Source organism: Miscanthus floridulus, chromosome 16, assembly GCF_019320115.1.
Source record: "Miscanthus floridulus cultivar M001 chromosome 16, ASM1932011v1, whole genome shotgun sequence".
Lineage (NCBI taxonomy): Eukaryota > Viridiplantae > Streptophyta > Magnoliopsida > Poales > Poaceae > Miscanthus > Miscanthus floridulus.
The window spans coordinates 103,545,829-103,570,427 of record NC_089595.1 but is presented as its reverse complement, the minus strand read 5'-3'; the positions used below and the strand labels follow the sequence as shown (position 1 = coordinate 103,570,427).

The following is a 24,599-nucleotide window of genomic DNA, read 5'->3' as shown; positions in this document are numbered from 1 at the left end:
GCCTGCAGCGATGCAGGGATGTAGAGGGAGGCATGGATGTGACGGTGAGGCGACATCACCTAGCAGCGGTAGCGACGCGACACGAGGCAGGTAGGCGGTGCGGCGGGATAGCTCATAAGTGCACATTGGCAAGATGAGCAGCAGCAGTGCAGCACGGTGCCATGGTGATAGCAACCTCGCATGGCAGTGGCTGAGGATGGCAGTGGCAGCACACCCGCAGCTTAACATAGTGGCATCAACAGTGACGGCGTCGCGGTGATGGATGGGGCGGCAGAACAGTGAGGCAGGTGGCCACGCCGCTCGGTTGTGCGAGCAGCAGTAGCGGCTCCACACGACAGAGCTAGTGGCAGCCAGGATAGGGTATTCATAGTCGGCCATGCACGGCAGGCGCGTGCACACACAAAGTGAGCCGGTGTTGCGACGTCGCGCCCCGAGACGTGGTGACCGCGCTTACCTAGTGAACTAGCCTAAAATCATGTCTTGCACGAATTTTCAAGCGCCTATAACAACTAAACGGTTGCTTGTGGACATAAACCATCTTCACCATGCTCAAGATAGCATGTGAGGCTACCAAACCGAGCTAAAACACGATACCATCCCATAACTCGATTTCACAAAATAAATTACCAAACATGGCATTGTGTTGCTGTCTATAAACTTGAAAATATTGTCTTTGAGTTGAACTTGATTCCAAGTTGTATTTCTAGGCCATTAGAAGCATTAGCTAGCGAAGTTATTTTTCCACAGCAAGGATTTCATTGCCATCTACAAAGTCCATACTCCAAACTTTATTTAAGTGCTACATATATGTTCTATAGTGTTTTTGCTTAATAAAAATTAGTTTTCAACCCTACTAGATATACATGAGCTACTGAATCAACTTTCATTTAACATTTTTATTAGTCATTTTAGGTTACAAGAAATTGATCTACACGCTTTATCACATGCTTATCACATAAACATGATACTCATGACATGGTTTAGTGGTTTGTTTAGGGTGTAACACCAAGGGTGTTACATGAAACTCTCACTAAAATGGGTCTTAGAGCATCTCCAAGGGATTAGCCAAATCGTTTTCAAAAAGTAAATTTAGCTATTATTAAAAGAAAAACATCTCCAACACTGTAGGGTTCATAAACCCGGGGTCCCTTATGGACCGACTTCTCGCCTAAAGTTTGGCCCAGCAGACAACATTGCGAATGACGCGCAACTCCTAGGCCGGTCTAAATATCTAAACGACAGGCCAGAAGGGCAATCCAATCTCTGACTGGAAGGCCTCGCTAAGGCAAAACAAACGCTCGCTTCCGACTCCGGCCCGTCTCTCCGACCGGAAGGCCTGGCCAAATACCGCTTCCAACTCCGACTCATGTCTCCGACCAGGGATACGCCAAACCTCTTCTTACAGCTCCTCTCTAACTGGCACAGTCGGAGCTGCCTGGGACCAACCGACCGGGGACGCCCGCTCGATAAGGACCAGGAAACGGACGGAGCAAGTAAAGTAGGACGCTCAAAGTCAATAGCAATACCGAGGATCGTACCCTGTACACCTATAGGACAGTACCCTGTAATCTTCCTGGCATATCAGAACCCAAGCAGTGTTGTGGGCGCCGATATTTTCTCTACAGTGTTGTAGGCGCCGTCAACTCCTATACCAGACAAACACGGTAAGGCTCCCCCCACATACCTCTGGGCATCAGCAGTGTTGCGGGCACCGACTATTTAGCATACTGGACGAACATGGTAAAACCTCCTACGTACCTTCAGGCATCAACAGTATGACAGGCACCGACGTCTGCCATACCAGAAGAAGAAGACGCAACCTCTCACATGCATCTGATATTAACAGTGTTATGGGCCCCTACAATCATCTTGTACCCGACGGCGTGGGCAGCAAGACTTAGCATACATGCACTCTCTCTCTCTTGTAAGTTCATCCATTTCATCTATTAAAGGGGATGCGCTCTCTTCCAACAAAAGATCGATTAGTTCACTAACACACAACAACAGAACCACTAGGTTTAAACCTCGAGCACACGCTCAAACACTTAGCACATAGCGGAGCTCCCGTCACTCTCGGTCCTTCAGACCAGAGTCTGACCGGACCTCTTGTACCCACCATCTTTCTTCATTCCGTTTGTAACCCTACAATAAACTTCGAGCATCTGGGCTCAGGAATAAAGTCACCGACCGACTTCAAATTAGACGTATGGCACGTTGCCTGAACTAGTATAAACCATGTGTCATTGAGTGCTAGGCCACCTCCGATCATAACGTACAGCAAAACTATAATATTTACGTGTTAGTCACTTTTCAGCACCGACAAGCACTATAAATGACTCTCCAAATTTAGTAGCTTTCCATCCCACCTCATTCGTTGGATAGCCTACCTCACTAGTCATTCCAACCTCTTGGTTTTACAGAGTCTGTTGGAGTACTTTAGTATTTTTTTTGTTAAATCTATTTTAGAGAGTAGCCTGAATCAATAAATTTTGGTAGTCTTTTTTTTTTGACTAATCTCTTGATATGCTACCTTTATTGCTGGCCACAGAGAGTTAATTTGTTAGAGTTGCTTCAATAGTTTTTTTTGTCGGAAAAAAAAAATCACATCGACAACGTAAGGAAGCCGCGCAGGCGCAGCTAGTTAACCCACCGAAGCAATCCCACTCTCACAGCCTCACTTCTCCCTCTGCCCCACGCAAAGCACCCAAGGCCCCCACGGCCCCACCGCCTCGGCACCTCCCGCTCAAATCCTCGCCGCGCCGCGCGGAGCGCCGTCGTGCCCGAGCTCGCATGAGGTGTGCCTCCTCGCGCCCGCAGCCATGGGAGCTCAGCAGAGCGTCAACGCAGGGAAAGGTCATTGCTCTTTCCTTTTGATTTTTTTTTTTGTTCGTGGCTGTTGTTGCGCGTGTTGGTAATTTGCTGGCGTCGCTCATCTGTTCGTGGACATGCCGCAGCCAAGGTGGATATGCAAGTCGACCTGACCCACATGCTGTGCGAGGCGCTGCTGCTGCCGCCCCTCAGGTGCTCGGTACTTTGCCTGTTAGGGAGGACTCTAATGGATGTGTGCGTGCCTTCTTGGTTTTTCTTGGGTATAATCCTGACCTGCTGTTGTTCTGGGTGGTTTCAGAAGCTCTGGCGTCACTTTATCGCAAATCGTTGGAAGGTAGGCGTGTGTATGTTTTGCATCCACTGTAAATTTGTTCAAGTGCACCTTGTACTTTAGCATCCGGTGTTTCCCTGTCTCTTTGCGCATGCCTTTGATGCCTGGTGCTTAGAACATGCCTGTCCTAGCACGTTCTTGCACATGCACATCAATGTCTTGCCTGTTCACGACTTCCTGCACGTGCAGATTACTACACTATCTCCATACCAGATCTGTGCATTTGGGCGTCATGCCTATGCATCTTTCTGCGAGTCTGTGTATATGTATGTAGGTGTATGTCTTCATTATTGTCTACAGTTTTACTACTGTGTTGTGAATCTAGAGTTTGGCCTGCAGGATCTCTCTCAAACACCCAAACCTCTTTGGGAGAAGTGAGAAGTTGGATGTGATATTGGATAAAGGAATCAATGACTCCAATGTTGTTGTTGCCTATAGACGCCCAAGGCCTGAGTGGTTATCACAGCAATCATTTGTAGTTCAGGTTGGCATTGCGTTGTGTATCTTGGTTATCCTTTTATGTTTCTTATCTAAAGTAAAGCTGAAGCACTGGAAACCTATTGTTGTTGTAATCTTTTGACCAAATTTACACTTTTTCTCACTTTCCTATGTTTTGAGCAATCAGCACTCAATGACACCAGAAGTTGCCGTCCATGGATTCCCGGCTGATAACTTCACACGATCAGGGAGCAGAGGGATAAACCTTAGTCGATTGTCATTTGGTTTGGAGCTTAATGAACCAGCCACATCAAACTGGACGTCGGGAACTAGTGTTAAATTTGAGGTGGGCCTCGACTTAATTTCAATTGATTATCGTTAATTTCATGTTCTACACGTTCTTTATCTGTTACCTTTTTCCCACAGCATATCCGTCCTGTTAATAATCAGGGCCACTCCATTGCCAGAGACCAAGATGGCTTTCCTCTGACATGCAGGTGATGATTTTTTGGGGGATTTCTTTAAATTGTAGCTGAAAGTGCTTATTAATACTCTTGTTAATTGTCATGCAGTGGTAACCTCCATGACAACATGATCATCTTGAAGCAAGAATCTGGTTATGCAGATGTCAATGACAATAGCTTCTTAAAAGTAAGTTATGCCTACTTTATGATGCTATTTCTACCATAATGGCTACCTTATACAGTAACTCTTATTGGTAGGTTAACTTCCAAATGGAACAAGGATTGCCACTTGTACCAAAGTCACTGACCTTCAATAGAGTTAAATGTGCAGTTTCAAAAGGCATTAAGTTGGGTCCGACATTTTTGGTTACTAGGTGATACCTACCCCTAGTATTCATTCTCTAGAAAGCTCTTCTCTGACGGTTCATATCTCTCTACCTCACAGTTTGACAGGCGGATCCATTGTGGGGGACATGGCACCATATCAAGCTTTTGCCATAGGTGGACTTGGTAGTGTCCGAGGCTATGGTGAAGGCGCTGTTGGTTCAGGAAGACTATGTCTAATTGCTAACTGTGAATACACAATTCCCCTGGTATGTCAATATCAAATATACCCAATCTATTTTATGGAGTTTTTTGGTGCTTATAGATGGAAAAAGGTACTTATAGCAAAGGGAATGGAAACCTTGCTAGAGAAAGATGAATAGACAGGCAGTTGACACCACCACCACATATGAAAGCCGTAGCACTTACTTTTGACTAGTCAAATGAAGTGGCAACTTATTTTAGCTAATTAGTTTACCGATTAACAAATGGTAATTATGAGTTTGCGGTTTCCTGATTCTGGACCTTGAGGCTTCACTGATTTCTGTTCACAGATTATCATGTGAGACATGTTTGACTATTCTCAGTTTATCATGTGACAAATGTCGAAGGCCTTTAGTGCTCTTGTTAGTAAAAACTAATGATCTGATTGTTCTACTCATAATTTCGAATATTTCATGTTGATAACTGAATTGTTATGCTACAAGATCTGTTCTTTGTTGTGAATGCAAGATCTGAATTTGGAGAGTTGCTGCTAGCCTGCTATTATGCGTCATCCCTTTAGAGTTGCACACTGTTTAGAGCAGTAAACAAGTGCTGATTCCATGTACTTCCCACCATTCATGTTGAGTTGTGTAACATCTGCCCCTTGCACTGGAGTTTTTTCTTTGATGATTTTGTTGAATGTGAAACAATTTTTTAAGTTATGGTGGTAGTTGCAGCCACCCACAACTCCACTGATCACACAGTTTAAGATATGTTCATGTTCATTAAAAAAAAAACTTGGAAGTTTTCTTGAATCCTTTAAGCAAGATCTGGGATTGCAAAATTTGCAGTTAACCAGAAATCAGTAATCAGTCTCTAGTTGGAGAGAAACAATGATCAGTACAATTTTCAAGGAATCAGCATTACCAATCTAGCTCCTGCATTTTATGAAAACTAGTGTTGAGAATCTTTGATATCACTAAGAATTTTCCATGGAAGTGTCTAAGAATTTTCAAGAAACAGCATCACTAAGAATTTTGATATCACCAATCATGATTTTTTTTCAAGAAATCGGCAATCACTAAGAACTTTCCATGGAAATGTCTCACCAACATCAGTTTATTGTGAATCTTTGATATTCTGTTTATCTTTGTGCTGTCCAATAAATCCCTAGTATCCAGAACAGTGATATTTGTTTGGCATAACCACAAAGTATTGAGACATGTTTCTGTGAAGATGAAGCATCTGGAGGGTTCTATTTTCATGGACTGTGGCAGTGACTTAGGATCTGCTCGTCATGTCCCTGGTAAGGGTGTTGTGTCCTCTGCACATACTAGTTCACTGATTTCTATTAGTTTCAAAAATAGACTTGAGGTTCATTACTTAATTGAATACTTCACAAGAAAGTAACATCATAATTTCTTAAGCTAAGTGCAATTAGTTTCATTTTTTAGAAAAACAATGGAAGCTTTATTGAATCTTGTAAACATCCATAATTCAGACCAGGGATTGCTAAGTTTGTAATTCACCAGAAGCTGAAATAAATTACTCTGCCTTGCTATATGGGATGCGATCTCTAGCAGGGGGTTTTGTGTAAACGCCTAGATAACATATCATATAGAACGGAGAAAGACAATCAATAATTTGCATGATAGACATCAGTGTGCAGTATGATAATACTTAGAGAAACACAACAACAACACATGATCGATAATTGATGATTGCATATTCATCTCTAGTTATGGAAAATATAGTTTTCAACATCCTCGAGATTTCTTTACATCAGATGCAGTGTTTCTATGTTCTTATGGAGATCATTTTTTCAGTATCAGTAACATGAACAATTATTCACACATAACTGCAGGTAATCCAGCTCTGCGGCAAGGGAAACCAGGATTTGGTATTGGATTTGGATATGGGCTTCACTTCAACACTGACCTAGGTCAGATCCGTGTCGACTACGCTATGAATGCATTTAATCGCAAGACCATCTACTTAGGAATCAACAGTAGTGGCAGCTCTTAGGTTATGAAAGACACAACTCTCACTTAACATAGACTGGCAATTCAATTTGATTCTTTCCGTGGACATAGAAGGGGCTTCCCCCAGTTTTCTTTCTTGACAGTGTGTGTTCCGGACATGCCAGCAGAATCTTCTTGTTTGTACATGCTGGCATTCAAAAGGTGTATAGTTGGGATGCACGAGATGCATGCCCTTTATTATTTATTGTTATGATCTTTTTTTTTGGGTTAGATGTTGAACAAACCTTTGCTGATAAGATGGTATGTGTAGGACCGCACTAAAGATACTTCCACTGCTTCATAAAAACTTCATTAAGTTTACAAAATATACAAATAGATATTTATGGTCGATGTACCTTTGATGTCAAATATTTTCTTAGATAGATGCTGAGCAAACATTTGCTGATAAGATGATGAGTAGAACTGCTCCACAGATACTTCCATTACATCACAGCTTCATTAGGGTTATAGAATGTATATTACAAATATATATTTATGGTCGATGTCATATTGTGGACTTGTGTCAACGTCAAATGTGGTTTATTTGTGATGGAAAAGGCTGGACATTCGTTGGGAGAATCTGTTTATATCTATTAGTTCTTTCATTTCTAGGTCTTGTTTAAATTCAGGGCATAAAGTTTTAGGGGTGTCATATCAGGTGTTATATGGGGGTGTCGCATAGGGGTGTTTGGATACTAATAAAAAAAATAAATTACAGAATTCGTCAGTAATCCGCGAAACGAATTTATTAAGCCTAATTAATCCATCATTAGCGCATGTGTTACTGTAGCACTATATTATCGAATCATGGGCTAATTAGGCTTAAAAGATTCGTCTCGTAAATTAGTCGTAGACTGTACACTTACTTATTTTTTGTTTATATTTAATATTTCATGTATGTGTATAAACATTGGATAGGACAATGAATAAACTTAACAAGGCCTTATTCGCAAACCTGTTACCCGTGCGGCCGATGAGATCTGACGTCGCCTCTGATACGTTAGTGATTAGCATCACCTGCCTTTTGGTTAGTTTGGATATGTCGCTACGCTTGTCTTAGAATCTGTATTTTTTATATTATTTTTTTAGCTGAAACAGTATTTTTCTCTCCTAACAAATTAGTCGGAACAGTATTTTGATTTGTTTTTTCAACGAAGTGAACGGACCAAATTGAACCAAACAGAAAAATCAATGCAGCCTCTGGAGTGTCAATTTGTCCTGTCTCCACGGCTGTTTATACCGAAAGGGGCAAGAGATTTTTGCCGCCGCCCAGCCGAAGTCCGTGCATTGCCACCCACGTAAATGACGTCCATTTTCTGGGCTTGAAAGAGGCAGCTTCACTTCACTGCCACACCACGTTTTTGACTCCGAAAACAACGGGACCCTCTGATGAAGGCAACTCAGGTAGTGGAAGGAAAAAGAAGCACCGAATTGAGAAGATAATACAGTAATTCACTTCATGCTCAAAGGTAAAGTACAACGAGCTCAATTCACAAGCCAAAGATTCAAACTCTGACGGCGACGAAGAACCATCAGAAAATTGTTTGTGGATTATACTATGCCACGCGGAGCACGCAAGCGGGAGGTCGATCCGTCCGGCGTGGCTTACGCCGGCGAGGTGGCGGCCTCGAGGAGGTCCTGTCCCAGATCGCCGTCGACGTCGTCCCCGGTGATCCGGTCGAGCACGAGCACGATCCCCATGGCGAAGGCGGCGTCGAACCCCGCGCGCACCCAGAGCACGAAGACGTCCCGGCCCATCATGACGTGCGCGTCCTCGTCCACCTTCCGCCTCACCTCGGCCACCACCACGTCCTCCTCCTCCTCCCCCTCGCGGTCCGGCGCGGCCCAGGCCTTGGCGGAGGCGACGACGCGGCAGCAGCGGCGCGGGAAGGACCCGTCGACGCGGAACTCCCCGGCGACGACGCCGGGCGCGAGGAGGTCGACGAGGACGGCGGCGGCGCCCGTACCGGCGCCGAGGATGGAGGAGCGGCGCGCGGAGAAGACGGGCTTCTGTCCGTGCGCGGCGCCGTCGCCCAGGAAGCCGTCCCAGCGGTTGTGCAGGCTGGGGCGGCGGCGGCGCACCGTGAGGACGGGCTCACCCCTGGCGCCCAGCAGCGCGAGGTCCCCCCTGGCGGCGCCGCCCCCGCACGCCCCGCCGCGGCCGTACGTCTCGACGCGGAACGCCAGCGCGCCATTCCGGTGGTCGTACGCCTCCAGCCCGTCCCCCGGGGTGAAGAGCGTCATCTTCCGCACCGTCAGCTCCCTGTCCTCGCCCTCGCAGTACTCCTCCCCGACTATGGCCGCCTGCTGCTGCGGCGGTGACATCTCTCTCTCTCTCTCTCTCTCTCTCTCTCTCTCTCTGGTGATTGATTCCTCGCTAGTACACGGCTCGGCCGGCCTCGGCGTGCTACACATACACGCGTGCTGATAGCGGCAGCGGCGGGGAGCGGCGTGTGGATGGAGACCGGAGACGACCGGGCTGGTGGTAGTAGCAGCAGCTTGGTTTTATGAAGTGGCCAAGTGGGGGCGGATCGAGAGAGCCTAGAGATGTCGGCGCTCGCTTTCGCGTCGCCCTCGCGTGGTGGGAGAGCTCCCCAGTTTATACACGCTCACGCTCGCGCTCGCCAACGCGCCGGCCATGGCGGGGTGGTGTGGGGCCACCAGCCGGGGCGGGTTGATTCGATTCGATCCGATCCGCCGTCCGCTCGCCGTCAGTCGCCAGGGCCACAAGCGAGACGCGGGAACGCAACGGGTTCAGATTGGATTTGGATGTGTATTTAGTAGTAACTCGATCGATGATAACGTAGTATAATGCGCACGGAACATTGTTGATGAGTCGTACGTACTGTACAGGCGTTGTCGCGTTGAGTAAAAGCTGGTGCTTTGCCTTTGCCGCGAGATAAGATAAGCATCGTGTAATTGTGTCAAACAAACTACACAACCTGCCGCGGTGACGGTCCAACGGCAGCGCATCTGCTGAAGCCCCAAAGTCCCGAACCCGGGAAAACAACAGCGCGGTACCAGGCGGTGGTAGCCGCGGTAAACGACGACGCCTTTCCCCTCCCCGAATTTTGAAATGGCGAGATTTGGATCAAGCCTCGCCTCTAAAAGTGCACTATAAAAAAAAAATTCCCGTCAATATTAAACTTATGGTATATACATAAAGTACTAAATGGAGATGAAATTAAAAACTAATTGCACAGTTTACTTTAACTTTACAAGACGAATCTTTTGAGCCTAATTAGTCAATATTTAAACAATAATTTATAAATATAAACGAAATGCTACTGTGGAGAATCGTGCACTATGTAAAGTTTACGTGTGCAAATTTTACCGAACTAAACGCGCCGCAAGTGAAAAAAAAGGCACGAGACGCGTCAGCGCTCGTTGCACATGCTTGGTCCACGTGGTCCAGATGGTGCCACGAACCCGATGCCCAGCCCAGGCCTCAAGGGCGCAGTCCCGGCGGGCCCCGGCTGTTGGGCTCCGAACTTCTAGACTTGGGCACCGCCTTTGTCCCGCGCAGTGTCAGGTGAGCGACTTCCGGCGGGCCTGTCGGCGCGGGCTGCGGCGGCCCCCGCGGATGAGCGGCAGTTGTACATCTACTACTGCTCCACCGTGCGTGCAAATTGCAAGTAACAGCGGTTGAGTGAAAAACTGTCGCAAAAAAAAAAAAAAAACGGTTAGGTGAAGAACAGCATATGATATGATCAAACGCCAAAGCCATCCGAAGACCAAAATAGACATGTTGCAACTGCAAAGATGGGATATACTACCTTCGTCAACGACAAATACTAGTACAGTATTACTAACTTTTTAATAAGTTATAATTGGCCTCGATTTTAACCAAATATATAAAATACTCCCTCCGTTCTATAATATAAGCCATATACATTTTTAAAGAAAATTCTAAAATATGGTACGTATCAGCTCCCACGTCGATTAGTTTGGAAACTTTCCCACCGTACATACCCCATGCCCCAACCAATCCCTTAGATTTAGGAAGCAATCTGATTGGGAGAGAGAAAATTGCCTGATTTTTCTTTTTTTTCCTCGGTCTCACATCCTTCCCCAAGCCGTGCGTTAATATTGGTGCTAAAAACTATATGGCTTATATTAAGAAACGGAGGGAGTATTATTTTTGTAATGTGTAATAAATATTAATAGATTAACACTGAAATATTTTATGATAAATATATTTTAAAGATATAAGTGCTACTATTTGTCGGTGTTTCGAGTTACCACTGACGAGTAAATTTTTAATATTACGCGTCTGGCTTGGATGATGTGCTAAGAGGACACGAGGTTTATACTGATTCGGGCAGAATATCCCTAACGTCCAGTTCGTCGCTGCTGCTCGTGTTAATAGCACTAAAAGTTTGCAGTAGGGGTTACAAACGGACGAGAGGAAAAGGATCCCAGGTTTGATGGAATGAGTGAACGGGTGCCGAGAGCTTAGTTGCTACTCCACCGTGTGCTTGTGTCGTGTTCTGATCGGTTCGAGGTTCGATGGGTTTGTGATGGTTCGATCGGGTCTGGCCTAAATCGACCCCCTTCATGGGACGTCCTGCTTTTCCTTTTATAGGCCAAGGGAAAGTACGGAGTACAGCGGAGGGAAAGAGGAGAACGAGAGAGAGAGAGCCGAAGGCCTTCAGGATCGCTAGGCCTTCTTCTTTTTCATGCGGGTCCCATCGACCCTGTAGATGTCAACAGGGACAGCTCCACGTCGTGGCCCTATCCATCACTAGCGCCATGCACAGGCGTCGTCTGCCGGTCATGGCATTTGATTCTGTCGCAGCGGACCTCGTGGTGAGCTGACGCGTCTGTCAGCGTTCGTACGGGGGTTAGATGGAACAGCACCGGTACGCCTGTAACACCCTCGGTGTTATACTGTATAATCTTTTGCTAAAACACTACATGTGCATCATGCTTATGTGATAGTGTATGAAATATAATATGTAAATAAATTCATGTGACTTGAAATGTTTATCAGAAACGCAAAACGAATGTTATATTTTATGTCATGTTATATCGCTTAGAGTTCTAGATGAATTTTTATTGAACGAAAATGCTATAGAACGCATACCCGACACTTTAATAAAGTTTATAGTACAAACTTTGTAGGTGGCGATGAAATGCTTGCGATCGAGAACAGGATTCGCTAGATAGCTTACTTAATAGCTTGGAAACCGAAGTTGACACGAATCCGAACAAAAACTTAGTCATTTTCTTAAATCAGAAAATGGATTGACGAAGCTAAGTTTGAGAATTTTTATAGGAGAATTGGGTTAAGTAGTGGCATGGTCTTAGGGTTTGTTTTAGTAGTTTGATATACCATCTCGAGCGTAAAATAGTTGGTTTAGCAATTGAAGCATTGAGGTGGGTTTTGGAGATGCTTTACAAAGCGTGCAAGGCACATTCCCGAGCGGGTGCAGTGTCTGGCCGTGGTAACCAGGCTGCGGTTCGGCTTGGCACACGGCACTGGCCTACGCCTGGTGCGCACGCGTGCACCTCCGCATGGGCCCGCACCACCACTGTCGCGCTCACGCACGCAAGCAACCGCACACGCACGAGCACGCCATGCCCGATGGCCTGGCCGCTTGGCCACCCCAACCATCATCGTGGGCCCGTTGCTCTGGCCTGCCCACTGCTGCTGCTTCACCGTGTCGTTAACCCCGTGTGTCGCATCACTACGCTGCTGCTAGCCACGACCGCTTGTGTGAAGTCACCGCATGCGTTCTGCCACCGTCGTCGTGTCCGCCTATCGCCCTGCCGCCTCATGCTCGCCTGTGTGGTACCGAGCGTGCATGGCCACACTTGGCCCTCCCCGCATGTTGCCTTGCCCGCCTACCTTGCCATCACATCGGTGCTCAACGACGTTGCGCTGCTGCCTCCTCAGACTGGCACCATGCAACTGCGGCGTAGGACCGGGCCGCCATCGTGGTTTGTGGTTTATGGCCGTGCGGCCCACCGTCCTGAGCGCGTTGGCCGTTTCCCCATCACCTATAGCCCATGCACATTTGTGAACTGAGTTGACAGCCACATCCCACCACGGCAGCGATGATCCATGCCATGCCTATCTTCCCCTATTCCTCTGGCGTCGTGGTTGTCGGACCCGATCCTCTAAATTTGGCCTGGTGGAGCCACCTTAGTCCAATTAACCCCGTCCATAGCTCCATCATGTAGTCAACCAACCGCTCAACCCCACTTTGCAGCGAGCCTCGCCGTGCCATGCTTCAATTCGAAGTTTTCCTCTCGCCGGGTCGTTAAGACCGCTGTGGCACGCGTCGAAGGCAAGCTCCCTACCCAGTGTTGCTCATGTCCATTCATCACACCGCTAACTTCGCCTCCACTTGCTCATCACCTTGCACACCTTTGCCTAATCACTACCACCACCTTGCCTCCCCTGACGCAGCCTTGCCATCGCTGTGCGCCATTGCACTGTCCGTGCGCACGCGGCCAGCTAGGCTCAGGCCGCCTTCGGCCGAACTACCGCGTCATCTGTGTCCATGGTGAGTTCCTTGAGCTCACTCGCTACCCCCAAGTTCTCCGGCGTTGTTGTAGCTCACCAAAATGTTGTCGTTTTAGTGCAGGAGCTTCGATGCCGTGGACCGACCTTACTGCGGTGTCCCAGCTCATGCTTCCTTTCGCCTAGTGCTTCGTATTCAATCCTAGTAAGGTATCGACTCCGTAGATAGGACAGGGAGGGACTGGTGCGGCCGGTGTAATCGCCCGGTGCCAGCGCCGCCGCGCCGGTGCACGTGCGGGAGGCCGAGGGTATGGCCATGGTACAAAAGAAAAGGGGAAGGGGTCAAATTGTTAGTGAGCTGACTATTAGAATAGTGCACTTAGTGCTCACGCTATTACTGGGAAGTCTGAGGGCATTTTCGCAACATGACCGGCGCGCGCGGGCCTCCCCATCGTGGGTCGTCATCGCTTGACTAGGCCGCGCCCCCGTGTGGGCCGCGCCGTGCATCGCGCATGCGCGTTGCGCCGAACTAGGCCGAGCCGCTCGTGTTTTGGGCCGCGCGGTAGAATTAGGTTTTTCATTTTCCAGTAAGGTAATAAATGCTTATTCAATTTAGTTTTGAGCTGAACTTTGATAATTTATAGTAAATCTTATAGATGTACAAAAATAGTGAAACAAAATTGGTTAGGTTCTGAAAAATGCTATCTATCTATTGGTGTAGTTAGTTTATAGTTAGCTATGATAATGATAGGTTCATAAATTCAAATTAGAGAGCTAAGTATTATGTAGATTAATATTTGTAGGAATTTTTGTGGCAATTTGATGATAGCCTTAGCCATGAAATTTTTATAGTAGGATCACTAGATTATTATGTACTCACTATAAATTTTGTAGCCCTAGAGTAGGTTGGTAAATAGAGTAGCTAGTATCCTCATTTTATCATATATAGAGTAAATCGGTATTAAGAGTAAGAATACTCTTAGTTTCTAAGATGATAATATGTCATGCTTCATACTTGTTAGTGGTAACAGTAGGTAACTTAGCACCTTAGTTGGTAGAACTAGCTTAGAAGCTTGATAAATGTATTTTATTTTTAAGAGTTGCTGTTGTCGTATTACTAAATGTTGCATCATCATTTCATGCATGTAGATCATGAGTTGGTAGAGTTCGTGCCTATGGACGAACAAGATTATGAGGAGGTTATTGAGGAGTACGAGGAGGAGATCCTCATGCAGAAGGGAGCCCCGGAGCCGTTCAGTGCTGACTTTATTGACCCACCGTCTGCCCAAGGCAAGCCTCGGTGCATAACCCCTATTTTTGAATGATTACTGAATATATATGATGTGCATTTACGTTATAGGCATTTTATGGAAACTACATGCATAAATATATCTACCTATGAGTCCTACTAGTATAGGTCGCATAGCTGCTATGCTCAGGATTTTGGTAGCATGAGTAACCCATCGTTACTCATAATAGGGGATAATTATGATCACTCATGATAAAAGGGTGGAAAGAAAAAATAGTGACTGGGCAGGGATATGGTTTGGGTACTGGTGGGTGTAAGAGATTGTGTCCTACAGCCAACAGGGCATAGCTTGGTTGTACTTTTTCCCTATCTGTGTCGGTTAAGGACCGACCATTGCAATGGACGCTAGGCAAGTCACAGATTTATTATCCTAAGGACATACTTGGGTATGGGCGTAGGGAAGACTTGTTTCTCTCTTGTTGTGGGTTTTGGCTCTTTCCAGACCGACTGATTGGAGACGGGGATGGTGGAGGTCCTTGCATCGCACTAAGTTTGAGACTTAGGAGCAAGGGCTTGGAGTCCAAGTTTGGACAAGGACCTGGACCCTAGGACAGGAGGGTGATGGGTTGATCCTACTTGTGCCTAGGGTACAAGCGGGGTGTGTGTTTTTGGAGTACCCAGCTGGGCACATTAATCGCCACCATATCGGTACGACTTGTCTTAACTCTAGCATCGTTGTAAGAACTGAAAGATGAAAGGTGATGAAATGGAACTGATTGCTCAACTCTTGCTTGAAAGTAGAACATGTGCTTACATAGAATGACTAGATAATAAATTAATCATGGCTACTAATAATAACATAAATAAGGATTCACTATTAGTATTGCTTTCTGCAAAAAGAAACCCAACAAACCAATAAGCTTATTATATTCCTTAGAGTCGAGAAATTATTCCCACTAGTCGGATAAGTCTTACGAGTGCATTGTGTACTCAGGGTTTATTTACCCCTGTTGCAGGTAATGCTTGAGGAGTACCATTGTGTGAAGGATTCTTCTGGTGGGCACAGACGGATCCTTGTGTCTTGTCGATAGATGTTTATTTACATTCCACTATTTAATCTTCTGCACTCTGAATTTGGCAATGTAATAATGAATTTCTAAGAACTTTGGATGTATGAAATGTATTAAGTATTATAACTCGTTCTCATCATTGGATCCTTGGAGAAAAATGTGGATCTTTCGAGCTTTCCCTTAGGGTGTGCCCGACGGATACCGCCCGCTCTAGCTTGCTTTCGGGGTGCTTAGTGTCTGGTGGAAGATGAGCGCCTTCGTAAGTGTGTTATTTTGGGCGGTTCTGCTATAGTTGGTATCAGAGCCAATAATGAGTTTACAAGTTGATCACTCTTTTTCAAAACTTTAAATTTAACCAACAAAAGTTTTGTGAAAAATAGGATGCGATAGAATTATGTAAATAAGTATAAGCCCTAGCAATATGATCTATCTAGGATAGCGGCACTAGTTTTATATAATCAGTTTTCTGTAGGTACACTGACTTACGTTGCATAAGAAATCGCTTAGCATACGGAAAGTGAGTGTGCGATGTGCCAAAATTTTACGAATGTCGCTATATTCTGGCTTGAGTGAGCGTATAGGCCGATGCATGTATCATGATAATAGCATCTTGCTTAAACTAAAGTCCCCCTACATGTATAAATTGGATTAGTAAATTGATAGGATAACTAAAAGAATGCTTTAATAAATGTCTCATTGTTTCTCTAATCCCTTGTTTCCGAATCTGGAGGGTTGTTCTAAAGGGATAGTTCCTATCTCTTATAGATGAATCTAAGGTTCAGACATAGGAGCACCAGTGCTGGGGTGGGCCATGGTCTTGGTGAAGGCCAAGGTGAAAGTGGCTAGCCCAATGAGCACAGCAATGGGGAGAGCCATGAGGCTCCACTTCTGGCTCCTCCACCACCGCCGCCTCCGATGACTCATGCGGAGATGATGGTAGCTTGCCATGAGTTAGCCTGTGCCATGGAGCTACTAGCATAGGCTGTCGCTGGCTTCTCCCATGGAGGCCACGGGGGCAATGGTGGGAACAGGGGTGGTGCTCATGGTCCTGAGGGACCTTGCTCTTACTAGGATTTTCTCAAGACCCACCCACCCACTTTCACACCAATAGCTAAGCCCCTAGATTTAGAGCATTGGCTTTGTATTCTAGAGCAGAAGTTTCTGTTGCTCACCATGATGGACTAGTAGAAGGTGCGCTTTGCAGCGCAATAGTTGTTGGGGTCCGTGAGTGCATGGTGGGATACCTTCAATGCCATGCAGCAGCCAGGTCACCGGATGACCTGGCAGGAGTTAACCACAGCATTCAAGGAATTTTATATTCCTACCGGTGTTCTCAACAGGAAGCTGATTGAGTTCCTAGACCTGCGGCAAGGTAGTTTGTTAGTGATGGACTACGTTAATAAGTTCAATCACTTGTCCTAGTATGGTAGAACTCATGTGGATACAAACGAGAAGAGGGACTACTTCTATTACGGCCTCTCTTGCAGCCTTTAGGAGAAATTGTATACTAGGAACTATTAGACCTTTGGGGCAATGATGAATGCTACCATCGCCATGGAGGGCTTGCAGCAGGATTCCCAGGCAGAATGGAAGCGTAAGCGGGTGTCCACGGGGTCTTCTAGCCACCCCCATACTCAGAAAGTATAGGTTGTCCGACGGGTGTCCTATCAATCATCAGGCAGGCATTCGTTTCGACAGCCCCAGCATACTTCTCAGGCTTCTTCCACATAGTAACGTGCACCTACTCAGCCAGTGCCACATCAGCAGCCCCAAGGACAGTAGGCCCCACCTTGTCTAGGATAGGGAAACAAGCCGGTTGCTTGTTTCAAATGTGGCAAGGATAGCCACTATGTCCGAGAGTGTCCTCAAAACTAGCCAGCCTAGTCTGCTCAGCCATCGGCTAACTCTAGGCTAGTCAAGTGGACGGTAATCAAGAAGAAAGTGTCAGTCAGCCGCTCTGGACAGGTGAATTCCACAGATGCTGAGCAGATATTGCAATAGGAACTGGTGATGGCTGGTATGTTTACCATTGATTCCCATCTAGCTTATGTGTTGTTTGATTCTGGTGCATCACATTTATTTATGAGCATGGGATTTGTAGACCAGCACAATATACCTCTTATGGCTATACCATATGCCTATAGAATTCGTACTCTGGGTGCGTAGATGTGCATCAATACTTGGACGAACATAGTGAGCTTGGTATTAGCCACCCACACTTATTGTCTCTAGTTCATGGTGCTGCCTAGGCAAGGTATTGATGCGATTCTAGGAATGAACCGATTGTGGGTATATGGGGTAGTATTGGATCTAAAGCAGAGAGTTGTGGAGTTACGGCTTCCTTCTTCTAAGGATAGGATGTCTCTTCTAGTACCCTCAGATCTAGTCTTACCTGTTGCTACTCATGTTGAAGCCTCTCCTGATCTTACCTCTATTCTGGTAGTATGTGAGTTCCTAGATGTTTTTCCTAAAGATCTACCTAGGTTGCCACTGGATAGAGAGGTGGAATTCTCCATTGAGCTAGAGCCTAGTACTGCTCCTATCTCCCGATGCCCATACCACATGGCTCTGAAAGAATTGGCTGAAATGAAGAAGCAGCTAGAAGAATTGTTGGAAAAAGGCTTCATCCATCCTAGCTCTTCACCATGGGGTTGTCTAGCCATTTTTGTGAAGAAGGATGGCACTCTTCGGATGTGTGTGGATTATCGCCCTCTTAATGTGGTAACCATTAAGAACAAGTATCCTTTGCCTCGCATAGATACTTTGTTCGGTCAGCTAGCTGGTGCCAAGGTGTTCTCCAAGATTGACCTCCATTCAGGCTATCATTAGATCAAGATTAGACCACATGATATATCAAAGATAGCTTTTTCTACTAGGTATGGGCTATATGAATACCTAGTAATGTCTTTTGGTCTCACCAACGCTCCTAAATTCTTCATGTACCTAATGAATTTAGTCTTTATGCCAGAGCTGGACAAGTTTGTTGTGGTGTTCATTGATGATATCCTAACATATTCCAAGAACGATGAAGAGCATGCCCAACACCTTCGGATTGTACTGACTCGATTGAGGGAACACAAGATGTATGCTAAATTCAGCAAGTGTGAATTCTGGTTAGATCGAGTGTAGTTTTTGGGGCATGTGTTGACAGCTGACGACATTTCTATAGATCCTAGAAAGGTGCAAGATGTGTTGAATTGGAAGTCTCCCAAGTCTATGCACCATATTCGTTAGTTGCTTGGTCTAGCTGGGTACTATTAGTGTTTCATCCTAGATTTCTCCAAGATAGGTCAGCCAATGACCAAGCTGCTCCAAAAAGAAGCCAAGTTTGACTAGAGCCCAGCCTGTGAAGAAGCCTTCCAAGCTTGGAAGACATTTCTGACCACTGCTCCTGTGTTAGCCCAACTAGATATTGACAAACCTTTTGATGTATATTATGATGCCTCAAAGATAGGGTTGGGATGTGTGCTTATGCAGGATGGGCGTGTGATAGCTTATGCTTCACGCCAACTGAAAAATCATGAAGTGAATTACCCCACTCATGATTTAGAGCTGGCTATTGTGGTCCACGCTCTAAAGATTTGGAGGCACTATCTGTTGGGCAACCAAGTGCATATTTTTATAGATCATAAGAGCCTCAAATATATCTTCACTCAGTCTAAGTTGAATATGAGGCAAAGGAGATGGTTGGAATTGATTAAGGATTATAACTTAGAGGTACATTACCACCTAGGAAAGGCTAATGTAGTAGCTGATGCTTTGAGCCGAAAGTCACATTAGGTTGAAGAAACACCTTTGTCTCTCAACCATGCAGAGGTGCTGGCTCACATTGCCTTGAGCTCAGAATTGCAAGAGCAGATTATTCTGGAGCAGAGGCAAGACACTGAAGAAAATTCCTCACATCAAGAAATTAATTGCCGAAGGGCGTGACCCTCATTTTAGTATTGATGAGCAAGATGTAGTGAGGTACAAGGATAGATTGGTGGTTCCATCAAATGAGGAGCTAAAGAGGAAGATTTTGAATGAAGCCCATCATTCAAAGTTGTCTATCCATCCTGGCAACAGCAAGATGTACCATGATTTGCGCCACTTGTACTGGTGGTCCAACATAAAGTAGGATATCACTCAGTATGTCATGGAGTGCGACACTTGTGGGAGAGTTAAGGTAGATCATATGCGTACCCTAGGATATTTATAGCCCTTGCCCATTCCTGTTTGGAAATGGGAAGATATTTTCATGGATTTCATTATGGGTTTAGCCCACACATCCAAGGGCTAGAACTCTATTTGGGTCATTGTGGATCGCCTTACCGGGTCAGCTCATTTTCTCCCTATGAATTCTAAATATTTTGCCCGCCAGTATGCCAAGTTGTACTTGGACCGAATTATGACCCTACATGGAGTTTCTCTTACTATTGTCTCTGATAGAGGATCAGTTTTTATCTCTCGCTTCTAGGAGCAACTCCAAGAGTGTCTTGGCACTAGTCTCCTCCATAGTTTAGCCTATCACCCTAGACTGATGGCCAAACCAAAAGGGTAAATTAGGTGCTCAAGGACATGTTGAGAGCTTGTGCCATTTCTTTTCCTAAGAAGTGGAATGAATGCCTAAAGTTAGCTGAATTTTCTTACAATAATAGCTACCAAGAGAGCATTCACATGGCACCATTTGAAGCTCTATATGGAAGGAAATGTAGGACGCCACTTAACTGGGTTGAAGTGGGAGACTGTGGATATTTGGGGCCTAATTTCATCAAAGAGGCTCGAGAGCAAGTCATCATTATTCAGAGTCATTTGAAGGCAGCTCAGAGCTGACAAAAAGCCTATACGGACAAGCAAAGAAGGCCCTTGTAGTTTGTAGTTGGGGATTATGTGTACCTCAAGGTGTCTCCTATGAGAGGGGTGCATCAGTTTGGTATCCATGGCAAGTTATCTCCCTGATACGTGGGTCTTTACAAAATTTTGAAGTAGTGTGGCCCAGTTGCTTACCATCTCTAGCTTCTCAATATTTTATCAGCAGTACACGATGTGTTTCATGTCTCATAGTTGAAGAAATGTTTGCATGTCCCAGATGAAGCTATAGAAATTAAAGGACTTCTACTCTAGCCTGATTTGACTTATATTGAGCACCCTATCAAAATCCTAGATGAAAGGGAAAGAGTGACAAGGAATAATGTGGTGAAGTTCTATAAGGTGCAGTGGCAAAACCACTCTAAGGATGAGGCCACATGGGAACAAGAGAGCTACATATTGAAGCATTACCCTCACCTTCTCTCTAGTTCTGATAGGTAGTTGTTAAGTTAAAATGTAATTCCTATCTCCTTTCCCACACTAGGCACATGAAATCTCGGGACAAGATTTTATTTTAGGAGGTAGATTTGTAACACCCTCGGTGTTACACTATACAATCTTTTGCTAAAACACTGAATGTGCATCATGTTTATGTGATAGTGTATGAAATATAATGTGTAAATAAATTCTCGTGACTTGAAACATTTATCGGAAACACAAAACGAATGTTATATTTTATGTCATGTTATATCGCTTAGAGTTCTAGATGAATTTTTATTGAACAAAAATGCTATAGAACGCATACCCAACACTTTAATAAAGTTTGTAGTACAAACGTCATAGGTGGCGATGAAATACTTGTGGTCGAGAATGGGATTCGCTAGATAGCTTACTTAATAACTTGGAAACCAAAGTTGACACGAATCCGAACAAAAACTTAGTCATTTTCTTAAGTCAGAAAATGGGTCGATGAAGCTAAGTTTGGGAGTTTTTATAGGAGAATCATGTTAAGTAGTGGCATAGTCTTAGGGTTTTTTAGTAGTTTGATATACCATCTCGAGCATAAAATAGTTGGTTTAGCAATTGAAGCATTGAGGTGGGTTTTAGGGACGCTTTAAAGAGCATTCAAGGCACATTCTCAAGTGGGTGCAGTGTCTGGCCGTTGTCACTAGGCTATGGTTTGGCTTGGCGTGCAGCACTAGCCTACCCCTGGTGCGCACACGTGCACCACCACTGTCGTGCTCACGCACGCAAGCAACCGTGCACACACGAGCACTCCATGCCTGGCAGCCTGGCCGCTCGGCCACCGCTGCCGTCGTTGCGGGCCCGCTGCTCTGGCCTACCCACTGTCGCTACTTTGCCATGTCGGTTACCCTATAAGTCATGTCACTGCACTGCTGCTAGCCACGACAGCTTGTGCGAAGTCACCGAATGCGCTCTGCCACTGCCGTCATGTCCGCCTGCTGCCCTGCCGCCTCATGCTCGCCTGTTCGGTACCATGCGCACGTGGCCACACTTGGCCCTGCCCGCACATCGCCTTACCCGCCTACCTTGCCGTCACATCGATGCTCGACGACACTGCACTACTGCCTCCTTAGACCAGTGCCATGCCACTATGGCATAGGACCAGGCCGCCGCCGTCGGTTCGCGGTTTATGGCCGTGCGTCCCATCGTCCTGAGAGTGTTGGCCATTTCCCCATCACCCTGTAGCCCATCCGCGCTTGTGAACCGAGTTGACAGCCACATCCCACCATAGCAGCGATGAGCCATGCCATGCATGTCTTCCCCTATTCCTCTGGTGCCGTGGTCACCGGGCCTGCTTCTCTAAATTTGGCCTAGTGGAGCCACCTTAGTCCAATTAACCCTGTCCGTAGCTCTATCATGTAGTCAGCCAACTGCCTGACCCCACTTTGCAGCAAGCCTCATGGTGCCATGCTCCAATTCAGAGTCTTCCTCTTGCTGGGTCATTAAGACCGCCGTGGCACGCATCGAAGGCAAGCTCCCTACCCAGTACTGCTTGTGTCAATTCATCGCACTGCTAACTTCGCCTCCACCTGCTCATCACCCTACACACCTTTGCCTAATCACTACCACCTCCTAGCCTCCCCTGATGCAGTGTTGCCACCGCCATGCACCACCGCACCATTTGTGCGCACATGGCTAGCTTGGCTCGGGCCGCCTCTAGCCGAACCACCGCGTCGTCTGTGTTATTCCTTGAGCTCACTTGCTACCCCAAGTTCTCTGACGTTGTTGTAGCTCATCGGAACATCGTCATTTTAGTGTAGGAGCTCCACTGCCATGGACTGGCCTTACTACGGCGTCCTAGCTCATGCTTCCTTCATGCAATGCTTCGCGTTCAAGCCTAGTAAGGTATCGGCTCCATTGTTAGGGCGGAGAGGGACTGGTGCGGCCGGTGTAACCGCCCGATGCCAGCATTGCCACATCGATGTAGGCATGAGAGGCCAAAGATATGGCTATGGTAAAGAAGAAAAGGGGGAGGTAATGGGAATGGGGACTGGGATCCCAATCTTCCATCAGGTAGTGATAACTATCATTGTGGCGGAGAATGACACACCGATCTGGCTTCAGATTGAACCCTACAATCTTAGCACCACAACTCCTCTGGTTATCAACCGAGACATGGATCCATTTGACCTTGCCAAGAAGGGTAATCCCTGCCTGTGCAATAAAGAACACAAGCAAGAACAAGAAAGAAAGCAACCAAATTGCAGATGAATGATTAATCTCACGAAGTTGGGGTCTCACAAATCAATGAATGGTGAAACTGTTCTTGATAGATTAATCTAAGCAAAACCCAAAACCTAATGATGACAGTGGTGTATGATTATAAAGGTCTTATGGTCGTCGCCTACCCTAGATGTGCCTCCTAATGGGCCTAAACTCGATACACGGTCCAACGGACCAAAAGACGTTGTCGCAGCACCCTGGCAGATTCTAGATGCTAACTTGTTTCGACGATTCCAGTTGATTCTGAAGGGCTTTTGATGTGAGACCACTTGGATTGGCTTCCTTATCAAATGAGGTTTCCAACCATATGTGGATTGTCGAAAATGGAGTCCGGATGCGTCTTGGGTGACTAGTTTAAGGCAGGCTAGTCCTGGAGGCCGAGACAGACTCGAACTTGAGTTGCTTTGGACCTCCACCTCGGGGACTCAAACCAAATTAACCTCGGGCCTCCTTCTTGACTTGGAAACCCTTGCTAGCCTCCTACCCCTCCATACCATGTGCTAAACATGGTCATATGCATGGGTGTCATGTCCTCATCATCCGCCCCTTCTTGACAAAAAGCCATCCTCAGCGTCGATTGTGCTTGAAACTGATCCTGCACAACATAAAAGAGAACAGGGTTGTAAAGACAAAGGGAACTGAAACAATTGTGTTCCAAGTTTCTAGCATGTCATCTCACATAAAAATTTCAGCAAGCATGTAGACTCCATGATCCGAATGCACACGATATATGTCAACACTATCCTGCAAAAGATTAGAACTAACCCAAGACAATACAGGAATAGATGGTCTAGAAGACATAGGTAGCAACCAACAATGCTCCCCTTCTTAGAAGTGAACTTGTTTCTTTGAGGAACATGAGAAAATGTTTGTATTATTATAGCTGCCCTCTAAACGATCATAATCTTGTACAACAAAAGGAGAATTTATATTACTATGAATGTATACTCGATGTATCATATATTGTCCCTTGTTGTTATATTTGCCAATAACATGATATGTGTGTTTAGAAAACCAAGGCAAATCAGCATATTTAAAAAGGCTCTCCTACAAACAATCTAGGTTACACAAATCATCAAATTCAATGTAACCCAAAGTATGTAAAGAAGACAACAGTTTGAACTCATCAGTTTTAGTAGCAATATGAATAACATATTTATTTTCAGCACAAGTGGTTGGTTCCAAAATATATAAAACTGAAGCATCATCAACCAATTCATCTTTATCACAAGGAACTTTAAGCAAATTATTATGGGACAGAGATAAATCAAGAGAGGGTTCCACTAACAATTGCTCTATGATAGCATGGTTTATGGAAAAATTTAGTACATTAAAACAATTCTCACATTCCGTGAGTGTAGCACCATGGGCATTACCTATGTTCTCAGCAGGAGTAATAGGTGCATTGTGAAGTGATGGTTCTGAATTTGCATATGAGGTTATGAGCTCCTCATTTTCTTCCATGTCATCCTCTCGCTTATGGACATTATCCTGCAGAAGGTTAGTCATAGCAAGAGGAATAACAATAGACTCTTCCTCTAAAAGGTGCACCTTAGCATATGAAGTCAAAATAGGAGGTGGATTAACAAAGGTTTCTCGCATAAGGAGTTTCATATCATTCCAAGTTTGAGGTTTATCAAAAGGATTTAAAGACTCCCACTAAG

General features: G+C 45.6%; 2 protein-coding genes across 3 annotated transcripts; one reads left to right on the top strand and one right to left on the bottom strand.

Moving 5' to 3' along the window:
• The first annotated feature begins 2,660 nt into the window (after window positions 1–2,660).
• On the top strand, window positions 2,661–6,962 carry LOC136513101 (outer envelope protein 39, chloroplastic-like). Of its 2 annotated transcripts, none has more exons than XR_010773291.1 (11): window positions 2,661–2,853; window positions 2,955–3,021; window positions 3,128–3,163; window positions 3,500–3,644; window positions 3,786–3,944; window positions 4,025–4,095; window positions 4,171–4,249; window positions 4,321–4,436; window positions 4,508–4,655; window positions 5,765–5,896; window positions 6,455–6,533. XR_010773291.1 is itself a non-coding variant. In XM_066507098.1 (11 exons), exons 1-11 carry the CDS (start codon window positions 2,820–2,822, stop codon window positions 6,613–6,615), a joined length of 1,086 nt encoding a protein of 361 aa, XP_066363195.1. In that variant the 5' UTR covers window positions 2,661–2,819; the 3' UTR covers window positions 6,616–6,962. The 2 variants fall into 2 exon arrangements, 1 of the variants encoding a protein (XP_066363195.1); XM_066507098.1 differs by having other exon boundaries at window positions 5,827–5,896; window positions 6,455–6,962.
• Window positions 6,963–8,042: 1,080 nt separating this feature from the next.
• LOC136513018 (protein LURP-one-related 5-like) lies at window positions 8,043–9,247 on the bottom strand. The gene has a single exon (XM_066507018.1). The coding sequence runs from the start codon at window positions 9,024–9,026 to the stop codon at window positions 8,217–8,219; it is 810 nt and encodes a 269-aa protein (XP_066363115.1). The 5' UTR covers window positions 9,027–9,247; the 3' UTR covers window positions 8,043–8,216.
• Between the last annotated feature and the right edge of the window lie 15,352 nt (window positions 9,248–24,599).